The 12,980-nt window shown below is 39.2% G+C and overlaps 1 protein-coding gene across 1 annotated transcript in view; it reads right to left on the bottom strand.

Moving 5' to 3' along the window:
- Positions 1–12,980, bottom strand: part of LOC126278020 (ATP-binding cassette sub-family F member 1) — an 86,641-nt gene that overhangs the window by 26,487 nt on the left and 47,174 nt on the right. Inside the window, exons 4-6 of the mRNA XM_049977737.1 lie at positions 12,738–12,963; positions 9,251–9,483; positions 4,798–5,035 (exon numbers count right to left, since the gene is read on the bottom strand). Of these exons, the coding sequence (XP_049833694.1) occupies positions 4,798–5,035; positions 9,251–9,483; positions 12,738–12,963 (697 nt within the window). The remainder of the gene's footprint in view (positions 1–4,797; positions 5,036–9,250; positions 9,484–12,737; positions 12,964–12,980) is intronic.

Here is a 12,980-nt window from a genome sequence, read left to right as displayed (position 1 = left end):
TAACTGAGTGTGATGAGAGCCCAAAGGAATTCATGTACTCTACAAAGCTAATCAGTAAGAACATCAATTACTAATGTGTGACTGGTTAATTTTAGATCTTGATTCATTTACCATAGGCTAAAGTATTTACTGAGATCTTCTGATTCAAGCAGAACATCTTTCATTTGGATAGAAGTGCATATCCCAGGCAGCCCAACATTTGTTTGAAGCTCCTTTTAGGTAATTTTCATATCCAACTTGAGTGGCAAGTTTAATTTCAGCTTTATGATGCTTTTTACATTTCAGGTAAATGTCACACAGATCTGTCTCACATTTTCAATTACTATTACATATGTTTTACAGTGAAAGCATTTTTCCCTGATACCAGCAAGGTCATCAGTGTGCCATTTAAGCTTTTTACCTTTTCTATTTTGTTTAGAAATGTTTCTTTTCTGTGGTGAGCAGGAGTATTATAAATCAATATATGTCTTAAAGAAATTATTAAAGAGAGTTTCAACAGTTGAATTATCTGAATCTTACTCATAAACAAAGTCCCTGTTTGCATTTCTAAGACAGTTTGTGAATAACTTTATATATTCCTCTTTCTGACCTCTAACCCTTGTCTGACAGTGTACAGTGTGGTATGTGAGTAGTAGTAGATCATTATCTGCAAAAAATTCATCTGCTATGCTAATAGCATAGAGGTCTCTTGAGAAATTAACTATAATATTGTCCAAACAGGCATTCCCATGTGTTGGGCTATTGTTAGTACAACATAAATTTAATGATCTGATTAGATTTAAATTTGTTTTTGAGTTGGGCTCATCTAAGCCAGACAACTCTACTTTGAAAGTACCACAAACTGCAACATTTGTTTAAAATTTTAAGATTTTTCTCATCACTTGTTCAAATTTCTCAATAAATAAATTAACATCAGCATCTGGAGATCTATACAGATTGACAATTATTGTATTCTACTTGGCCAGTCTTATGAAACTAAATTCTCCATTTAATTCAGAGGAACTTACATTTATTTTAGAAAATTTTATGTGTTGTCTGATAAATATTGCAATCCTCCATTTTTTCTCCCATTTCTGCACATTATAGCTGCCAAAATGTACTCGTTACATGTGGAATTCTTTTAGATAAGCTAAATCATTATGGTTTGAGGGGGCAGTGCACAAATGGTTTAATTCATACTTAACTGGAAGAATGCAGAAAGTTGAAATAAGTGGTTCATGTAATGTTAATACAACAGCTGATTCCTCAAACTGGTGGGGCTATCAAGCACGGGGTCCCACAGGGTTCAGTCTTAGGTCCTTTACTGTTCTTTATATACATTAATGACTTACCATTCCATATTGATGAGGATGCAAAGTTAGTTCTTTTTGCTGATGATACAAGTATAGTAATAACATCCAAAAACCAAGAACTAAGTGATGTAATTGTAAATGATGTTTTTCACAAAATTATTAAGTGGTTCTCAGCTAACGGACTCTCTTTAAATTTTGATAAAACACAGTATATACAGTTCCGTACAGTAAATGGCACAACTCCAGTAATAAATATAGACTTTGAACAGAAGTCTGTAGCTAAGGTAGAATTTTCAAAATTTTTAGGTGTGTCCATTGATGAGAGGTTAAACTGGAAGCAACACATTGATGGGTTGCTGAAACGTCTGAGTTCGGCTACGTATGCTATTAGGGTTATTGCAAATTTTGGTGATAAGAATCTCAGTAAATTAGCTTACTATGTCTACTTTCATTCACTGCTTTCGTATGGTATCATATTCTGGGGTAATTCATCGTTGAGTAGAAAAGTATTCATTGCTCAAAAACGTGTAATCAGAATAATTGCTGGAGCCCACCCACGGTCATCTTGCAGACATCTATTTAAGGATCTAGGGATCCTCACAGTATATATATTCACTTATGAAATTTGTTGTTAATAATCCAGCCCAGTTCAAAAGTAATAGCAGTGTGCATAGCTATAACACCAGGAGAAAGGATGATCTTCACTATGCAGGGTTAAATCTGACTTTGGCACATAAGGGGGTAAATTATGCTGCCACAAAAGTCTTTGGTCACCTACCAAACAGCATCAAAAGCCTGACAGATAGCCAACTAACATTTAAAAATAAATTAAAAGAACTTCTAGATGACAACTCCTCCTAGTCACTGGCTGAATTTTTAGATATAAATTAAGGGAAAAAACGACGACTTAAACATTAGTGTCATGCAATATTTTGTGTAATGTAATATCTTGTACAGACATCTTTCATTAACCTGACACGTTCCACATCATTACGTATTCATGATCTATGGAACAAGTATTAATCTAATCTAATCTGGAAACATCTACTTGATTTTCTGTTAGCCAATGTTCTCAGACACAAAATGCATAACATTTTTCATCTTACAAAAATGTTCAGCCTCTAATAATTTATTTCCAATACTGCAAATGTTGACCTGTATGAGGGTAAGTAATTTGCATTTGTTTTGTTTTCTTTTTAAGTGATTAGGAAACTGTTTTTTTACATGAAATATTTGAACTCTGATGACTCTGGAACTAAACTTCTACAATTTTATCTGGAAAAAAGGCTGGATTCTCTTTGGCTGTATGATTTGTTGAACCCTTTCTTTTATTTGTTCTGAATCTTCTCAGTTACTCTGTCAACCTGTTCGCACAGAAAAAGTTTCCCTTTGTAATTTAGTATAGTCCGTGTCTGATCTGCAAAGATTGATGAATATTGCCTATATCTAATACATCACAATTATTATACTGTGAACAAATCTGTACGATTTGAGTGTTTTATGTATGTCTCTGTCGACACATGAACTTTAACTTAAATTGTATCTTTGGGATGTTTTAACAACAACTGAATGTTTTGATTTGTTATGTTCCAAGAACATCTTTATACCTGTAAAACATGTGTCTGCTTAATTACATGCTAACTGTTCAAGCCACTTAAACAAACAGCATGGTCAGTGTATTTTAACGTTATTTTCTTTTGGCTAATATTTTCTAGTACAGCACCCTTTCTTTGCCCCTGGTTTCATGATTCCAGTAGCTGTAATGTCGCTGTTTACATCATTTAATACACTAGTTAATTTCCTGTCATAACTGTGCACCAAAAATAGCATATTGCATTTATTACCTCATAGATTTTTGTTTGAATTGCTGCTGTGGTTGTTATTAATACTGCAGTCAGTGTCTGCGCTGCTTTTGTGACAACGTGCTTGCCTTGGCCTTTTGCTGCTGGTGTTACGCACATTATTCTTGTTTGGATACAGATTCTAGTGCTTCAAATAAGAACTCAGAGTAACAAGTTTGCTATTATTGGCTTCGTTAGTAACGCATGAGTCACTAGAACACAGTGCACTGGTTGCGTGTTGATCATCTTCTGTTGTTAGTTTTTTATTTAGTTCTTTGAACTTTTTCACGCAGTCTTCATATTTGGAATATTTTACAACCAATTCTTCTTTTAGTGTACTGATATCTTCTTCCTTTGGCACCAAAAGAACTTCGAGTTTGCTTACAATTAAGCACTCAGCAGACAGTTTTCCTGTTACTATTTTGTGTTTGTTAAATAGGTATTCATGTTCAGAATGTATTTTCACTAGATCTTCTTTTACTGTATCTACTTCCTTTTCCAGCAGTGTTAGGGAGTTCTACTAAATGTTTGATAGATGTAGGGCACTGCCACTGAGCTCCATTGTTTATGAATTTGAGATCTATTTTTGTGCAATTATCACGATACCTAATACTTGCAATCTGTGTAGGCTATAAAATACTTATTATAACCTTTTTGGAGCACATATTACACATGAGATGGTCACATAACGAATCAAAGTCTTTGTCACTATCTTTACTTGGCGTCATGTTTTTCAGCAAATCCTTAAATGTGATTACATGTTTATGTCCCACCTCATGCAGACAATGCATTAAGCACCACAGCATTTTATCTGTTTTATTTTTACAACAGGAGGAATATGCCCTTCTCATATGGTTATTTTAGCCCATAAGACTTTTAAACCTTATGGTATAAATCTACATACACCTTCTCATTTACATGTACATAGTACTACCACTGAGTAATACACTTCTTCTGTAAGCTATTTTGTTTTCATCAGCTATTACACACTTTCTAGTCAGGTACTATCTGGAGCTGTTGTCTTTTAGTTTTAATGCTGTAATAGTCACAGGCACACATGTAATTTGTAGTGGCTTGGTATAATTTTGTTAATGCATAATGGTATGTTTTGTTGTACTTATCTAGAGGCCTGAAGATCATGACCCCCACCCCCCTCTCTCTCCTTGAAACCAACAGCAATTACATAAAACTAATACATATAGCTGATGGTGTTATTGCTGCAACACATAAATGCAAAGTTGTTGACATACAGTGCAGGTATAACCACTACTCCACCACAGGTCACTAGCCCATTGATGCCAATAGGTAAGAGTGTAACACTCAGCATGGATCTCTACAGGACACAGTTTTCTTTGACTCACGGGAAACTGAGCAAAATATTAACTCTCAAAATGATGAAGGATAAAAACTGAAGAACAGGGGCCTCGAAAAGCTCACTCACAGAGAGTAAGTAACATGTGATAGCACTAAGACCTGTGTCATGTAAAAAGAGTAGACACGTTGGAGAAGATGTTTGTGTATACTTATGAAAGAAAAATTATACATAGCTATTTTTTTTTTTTTTTGTAAACATGTGTACAACAATTAAATCACAAAGCTTCCTCAAATGAAAAAGAGAAAGTATAAATACAAATAAATCTAAAATAACAGCAATTGATACTTACAGCGGCCTTCTTGGACTGACCATGAGATTTCATCTCCTTCAATCTCTTTTCTTGTTTCTCATATTCCTTTATCCTCTCTTTCAGCTTCTGAGAATACATTTTTTTGAACATACTGTAATTACCCTTGTAATAATACAGCTTCTGCTGATCTAGATGGATTATCTCATTACAGACATTGTCCAAAAAGCTCTGGTCGTGGGACACTATCAACAAGGTCTTCTTCCATCCTTGCAAATAGCTGCAGACATCGAAAAACAAAATTACTTCATTATAACTTAATTAGAAAATGGTAGTGGGGGTGGTGGTGGTGGTGGTGGTGGCAGCAACGGTAAGTAAGTTTGGATGCTCAACAGAGTTCACCAGCATCCAGTTACGTACGCATGCAAAATGTATAGGTGTAATAAAATATTTAAAATACACAGAATTTTAATTAAAACACACACTTGCATTCCCTTCAATGAGACCACTACATATTTTTTGACAATATCATCTACACGTATATCCATACTCTGTAAACCACTGAAGTGTGTGGCAGAGGACACTTCCACTCTGTATCACATTAGGATTTCTTCCTGTTCCATTTACATAGGGTGTGGCGGAAGAACGACTACGTAAATGCCTCTGTGTGTGTTGTAATGTGTTTCACTGCCTGTGGAGTCCCTACTGGAGTGATATGCCAGGGACTGTACGATAATCCTATATTCTTCATACTGATTCTTGAAACTTCTTAAGTAGGGTTTCATAAGATAGTTGACATTCTCTTCAAACATCTGCCACATCAGGTATGATCTTTCAGGCTAATCTTTGTGTCTCATTGTTGCCCTCAGAAAAGGTGCCCCAATCCAGGGGTCTAAGATATCTACACTTGCTGACTTGAGCAGAGGTGGGATTATTTCTATACATCGGTCAGAGGCACCAAGACAGTGCAAGGTAGTGCTGAAACTGGATGCTCAAATAAAATAACAGCTGGAAATTTAGACGGCTGAAGGTGTTTTGATTCATCATTTATACTGAACAGCCGAGGTCCCACTACCAACTGTACAAGGATGGAGCTACAGAGACTTGTTTTAAATGTTTGTATGACGATTACCACCAAAAAAAATTTACATCTTCTAACAAAAAATATACTTTTTGATACCATTATACAGTCAATTTAAACAGATTATTTTGTCTTTATTTAACCAATACATTGGCAGATTTAAATGTTTAATTATTATTATAGACAAATAAGAATTAAATTCACATGCACAAAGATTCCAAGTAGGACAAGAATGACAGGAAGAAAAAATGACAGCAGCTGAAAGAGTTAATACACTGATTAAGGTGATGTGACTAAGGAAGACAAATGTAAAAAAATACATTTAAACAAATTTATTGGTTAAACATAATAATCAGTCATTTAAATAACGATTTAAAAATAAAATATTTTAACACACCTAGAGGGTTTCAAACCGACAACCTACTGTATGAGAGGCCCTTACCCTAGACATTGGGTGGTGTAATCAACCTCTACTACAATAATTTTTTAAAGCTACTGAGCATCCCATGAAATTATAATTTTTTTTTCATCAATTACTCACAAATGAGGGCTCAGCAGGATGAATGGCTGCAGGGTGTGATACCTGGGCCTTAACCTGTATAGATGACTACAAAAAGTTGATCCCCCTGCTGGGGACCCCTCTTCGTAAGTGGGATGCTAACAACTGCTTATCTGATCTTTCTAGCAAAAATACTCTCTTAGCCTTACGGATGGATTTATTATTTTAGTAACCATCATTGCTATGATGAGATCAAGAGCACTAATCCCATCGGTAAGGTCAGACCAGTTTGTAGCTGCTAGGTCTAAAATATTTACATTGCATGTGGGCTGTTGAACTAACTGCTCAAGACTGTTTTCAGAAAACACTGTTTTTAAAAAGCACTTCACAAGGATGCCTGTCTGTACCACCTGTAGTGTAGCTACAGATGTCCCAGGCATTCTTGGTATGGTAAAGTTACCTCCAACTAGTACTGCAGGATCTGGATATTTCTATACTACAGAGCTGTAACTTTCATTCAATGATTCTAAAACTGTCATGGCAGAATACTGCAACTGCTAAAAACATCTGATAATTAAATTCGCCTAGACCTGTCACATGCACCAGATAACTTCAGTCAGACAATTTCAATCTCTACCAGCACAATATTTATGTCAACTGCAATAAACACTTCACCTACTGTAGTGTCCAATCTGGCTTTTCAGTATATGTTCCATGCCTCACTAAATATTTCAGAGCTTCCTACTTCGGGTTTCAGCCAGCTCTATCCTCACACTAATAGATGAAACATACGTTTATCACTATTTTGCAGAGACAAAGGAGCAGTTAAAACAATAGTGATCAAAGGGAAAAGATGAGCAAAGAATGCATTTTCGCAGATTCTCACTAAGTAGTGCTCATAGACTATCTCCAGGGAGACAAAGCCTTTGTCAGACAATATTACAATCCACTAATGAACAAACTGAAGGAGGATGAATTGTGTAAATATGAACATTTTGTTAAGGAAAAAAGTTTTCTTTTATCATGATAACACACACACATTTATGAAGCAAAGTTCATGTAATTTTCTGTCTACAATCAACGTGCTTCTGCATCTACTGTATCTTCTGGCTTTGGCTCCATGAAAATATTTTTGTTTCTAAATCTTCAACAATTGTTGCAGGAAGGAAGATTCATTTGAAAAATGACAATGAAGCCAAGATAGGGAGATTACTTTATTCCAGATCTTAAAAAAGTTGGAAAACATCTGTGGCAAATAGAGAGATGAAAAAGTGAGCTCCATATGTGAGAAGAATATTAAGACTGTAATATTAATTTGATGGTATTACTCACTGTTTTTATACTTGGGGTAGGCACTGCACTGGAAAACATAATGTATGCTTACCAGTATCATTCATCAAGTGAAACAGGCACTTTTCCACCGATGGCAACTCCCACATACTTTACAAAATATAAACAAACCAAAGAGTGTGGCTGTTGTTGTCTCCAAAGAGTTTTGTGGAGGCAGAGATTTTCTTTGCTCATGTTCATTTTGTGCGGCATTTGTAATAAAATATATATATTACATTACTCTCTCTCTCTCTCTCTCTCTCTCTCTCTCTCTCTCTCTCTCTCTCTCACACACACACACACACACACACACACACACACACACACACACACACACACACACACACACACACACACACACAATACCAGGATCTGACGGTAAGAATTAGCTGTGAGTTTTGAGACGGAGACAAGAAACTTGACTGCCAAATTGTACATCCATCTGCTGATCGAGGCAGCATTAGAACGTCGGAGATAAGTCGGTTGGTGTGCAATGTATTGAATCCCGACGCAAGTTGTGTGTTCTATCGTCACACACACACACACCCTCCAATCCCCCCCCCCCCCCCTATGAGTATACTATCCTGTTTATTGAGCAATGAGAAACACACCAAACATAACTTCGCAACCAGAAATATTGTCCTAAACACTTTGTTGTAGATTTTGTAAATAGCATAAGAAAATTTTGCAATGTAAATTATAATAATAATTTTATAAAGAAAAACCGACGGTTGCTTCTTCAGGAAAGAGGGAAGGAGAGGGAAAGACGAAAGGATGTGGGTTTTAAGGGAGAGGGTAAGGAGTCATTCCAATCCCGGGAGCGGAAAGACTTACCTTAGGGGGAAAAAAAGGATAGGTATATGCGCACACACACACACACACACACACACACACACACACACACACACACACACACACACACACACACACACACACACATATATATATACGCGTGCACACACAATAATGAATGCCACACAAAACGAAAAATTAGGAAAGAAAATTTCTGCCTCCACAAAACTCTTTGGAGAAACCAACAGCAACACTCTTTGGTTTGTTTATATTTTGTAAAGTGCGGTACTTGGGAGTCGCCATCGGTTGAAAAGTGCCTGTTTCACTTGATATTTAACGATACTGGCAAGCATTCATGATGTTTTCCAGTGCAGTTCCTGCCACAAGAATAAAAACAGTAATACCATCAAATTAATATTACAATCTTAATATTCTTCCCACATAAAGTGCTCACTTTTTCGCCTCTGTATTTGCCACAGATGCACAACCCCCACAATACTCCAAACTAAATTGTATCATCTGATGATCAATCAACAGGCAATTCGAAACCAGTCATGAATAAATAAAAATTGAAGAAAAAACAATGATTGGTTGCAATAATTCCTGAAACCTTTAACAAGACAGTTCAGTGTTCCAAATCCAGAATGGATAAAAGTTTAAAAAAAAGTCTATTAAATCTTGTGTTCCCGATCAGTAAAGATTTAACTGTACCTTGTACACTGTAAGGAAGTATGTCACATTAATTACAGTGCCACTTTGATACCAGTTCAGCAAAAAAATTTCTTATAACTCACTTATCAAGCCAAATCACAGCATTCAAATCAAGGTGATTCGTTGGTTCATCCAACAACAGAAGGGTAGGCTCAATAAAGAGAGCACGTGCAAGAGAGACTCTCATTCGCCAACCTCCTGAAAAATTCTTTGTAGCACGGTCCTGCATATCTCTTGAGAAACCCAAACCAGCCAGAATACGTCTAGCTCTTGGTTCTGCTGAATCTGCACCTATTGCCTTCAGCTCTTCGTACACCTGTAATTCACATTTTAAAAAAAAAAATCATTTACACACAAGTAATCTTACTGTATTAACTAACATTGAAAGTTATTTTCTTCATAAAAGATAAGTATGACAGCATATTATATACACTTGGTTCAAAAATTAAGTTACCGCCACACACAAACCTCATTTCACAAGCAGTTACCATAATTTTCCTCATAAATACAACAAATCACCACTGAAAGCAAAGAGATAAACTGCATCAATCGTCCACGATTGCTCAATGTCAGCACACTTACCATTCCTACAGGTTGCAAAGAACTGTTAAACACCTAAGTTTTTCTTCAGAGATCTGGAGAGAGATCGCATTATGTCTCATGCACACTGCATGGTCAAGTAAATAAAATAGAAAGAAACTTTCACATGGGAAAAATATATTAAAAACAAAGATTCCAAGACTTACCAAGCGGGAAAGCGCCAGCAAACATGCCTTCACCCTAGCCAGATTACGCTCCCATATTTTATTTACTCAGGCTTGTCTGACATTTGGCATTACTCCCAAAGGCCTCACACTTAAAGTTCCCATCTCTGGCTGCAATCCTTCTTTCCATCAGTCCAGTTCCAAACAGCACAATCCATAGCCCTCACCCGCCTAATCCTTCACCTATACATCGACTCGGCCAATGAACACACCCGTCAACTCCCATCCCAAATCGAAGTCCTCAATCTTTCCTCTCCCACATCCACACCGGCTGTACATAGCATCCTCCTACAGGCCAACCACAAATTAGAACAGCATGCCACCCTCCACCTCAAAAAACTATCCAATCTCCTGGTTTCCCACCTCCGGAAAGGCAACTCACTCACCCTCCACAACCTTTCCAACAAACCTCAACCTCCTCTCATTGCACACAGACCCAGTCTCTCCCATCTACTCAATCTCCCACTTCCAGCTCCACTCCCCCCAACACCTCAAAATTCTAGTCAACACAATCTGGAACTACAACACCCCAATTCAGTAGTTAACCTTTCCTCCAAACCCCTCTCCCAATCCAAAACCTCTGTCCTATCCAAAGGCCTCACCTTCAGCCCCACTCCCAGGTTCAACCAAACTGCCCTTGTCAAAGATTTACTGTCCTACACTCGTAGTCTCTGCTGGAAATATCACTTTGCCACGAAGAAAAATAATCCTGATCCCACTCCTAATGATCCAACTCCCCAAGACACTATCCAAATTGAACCCTGCCTGCAACAGTTCCGTCCTCCATCACAGCGGGACCCACCTCCTCTTCCTCAAAATCACCCTCTCCAAACCTTCCAGGAATTTCTCACTTCCAGCCTTGCCTCTCAATCTTTCTTGAAAAACCTTAATCCTACTCCCAACATCACCACAGCCGAAGCCCAGGCTATCCGTGATCTGAAAGCTGACTGATCCATCATCATTCTTTCGGCTGACAAGGGTTCCACGACCGTGGTACTTGATCGTCGGGAGTATGTGGCTGAGGGACTGCGTCAGCTTTCAGACAACTCTACATACAAAGTTTGCCAAGGTAATCCCATTCCTGATGTCCAGGCGGAGCTTCAAGGAATCCTCAGAACCTTAGGCCCCCTACAAAACCTTTCACCTGACTCCATCAAACTCCTGACCCCACCGACACCTCGCACTCCTACCTTCTACCTACTTCCTAAAATTCACAAACCCAAACATCCTGGCCGCCCCATTGTAGCTGGTTACCAAGCCCCCACAGAACGTATCTCTGCCTACGTAGATCAACACCTTCAACCCATTACATGCAGTCTCCCATCCTTCATCAAAGACACCAACCACTTTCTCGAACGCCTGGAATCCGTACCCCCGGAAACCATCCTTGTAACCATTGATGCCACTTCCCTATACACGAATATCCCGCACGTCCGGGGCCTCGCTGCAATGGAGCACTTCCTTTCACGCCGATCACCTGCCACCCTACCTAAAACCTCTTTCCTCGTCACCTTGGCCAGCTTCATCCTGACCCACAACTTCTTCACTTTTGAAGGCCAGACATACCAACAATTAAAGGGAACAGCCATGGGTACCAGGATGGCCCCCTCATATGCCAACCTATTTATGGGTCGCTTAGAGGAAGCCTTCTTGGTTACCCAAGCCTGCCAACCCAAAGTTTGGTACAGATTTATTGATGACATCTTCATGATCTGGACTCACAGTGAAGAACAACTCCAGAATTTCCTCTCCAACCTCAACTCCTTTGGTTCCATCAGATTCACCTGGTCCTACTCCAAATCCCATGCCACTTTCCTAGACGTTGACCTCCATCTGTCCAATGGCCAGCTGCACACATCCGTCCACATCAAACCCACCAACAAGCAACAGTATCTCCATTATGACAGCTGCCACCCATTCCATATCAAACGGTCCCTTCCCTACAGCCTAGGCCTTCGTGGCAAACGAATCTGCTCCAGTCCTGAATCCCTCGACCATTACACCAACAACCTGAAAACAGCTTTTGCATCCCGCAACTACCCTCCCGACCTGGTACAGAAGCAGATAACCAGAGCCACTTCCTCATCCCCTCAAACCCAGAACCTCTCACAGAAGAACCCCAAAAGTGCCCCACTTGTGGCAGAATACTTCCCGGGACTGGATCAGACCTTGAATGTGGCTCTCCAGCAGGGATACGACTTCCTAAAATCCTGCCCCGAAATGAGATCTATCCTTCATGAAATCCTCCCCACTCCACCAAGAGTGTCTTTCCGCCGTCCACCTAACCTTCGTAACCTCTTGGTTCATCCCTATGAAATCCCCAAACCACCTTCCCTACCCTCTGGCTCCTACCCTTGCAACCGCCCCCGGTGTAAAACCTGTCCTATGCACCCTCCCACCACCACCTACTCCAGTCCTGTAACCCGGAAGGAGTACACGATCAAAGGGAGAGCCACGTGTGAAAGCACCCACGTGATTTACCAACTGACCTGCCTGCACTGTGACGCTTTCTAGGTGGGAATGACCAGCAACAAACTGTCCATTCGCATGAATGGACACAGGCAGACAGTGTTTGTTGGTAATGAGGATCACCCTGTGGCTAAACATGCCTTGATGCACGGCCAGCACATCTTGGCACAGTGTTACACCGTCAGAGTTATCTGGATACTTCCCACCAACACCAACCTATCCGAACTCCGGAGATGGGAACTCGCCCTTCAGTATATCCTCTCTTCTCGATATCCGCCAGGCCTCAATAGAACTTACCATAATGTTTAACACGAGTAATCTGGCATATCACACTTACCTCTTTGAGTCTGTCCTGCACAGACATATCACCTTGCTCCTGACGAGCTTCAAGGTCTTTGCATTCAGCTAGCAACTCTGTGCGTTTTACATCTGCCTTTAATACTGTCTCTACTGCACTTGTGTCATCTGCCACAACTTCTTGCTCACAACATAATATGTCAATGCCTGGTGGAATGGCAAAGGCTCGTGATGCTATATGCCTCAACAAAGTTGTTTTACCATGCCTATGAGAGAGAAAGAC

This window comes from Schistocerca gregaria, chromosome 6, assembly GCF_023897955.1.
Source record: "Schistocerca gregaria isolate iqSchGreg1 chromosome 6, iqSchGreg1.2, whole genome shotgun sequence".
NCBI classification, from domain to species: Eukaryota; Metazoa; Arthropoda; class Insecta; order Orthoptera; family Acrididae; genus Schistocerca; species Schistocerca gregaria.
Note: the sequence above shows the minus strand (reverse complement) of the source record. Positions and strands in the feature narration are given on the sequence as shown.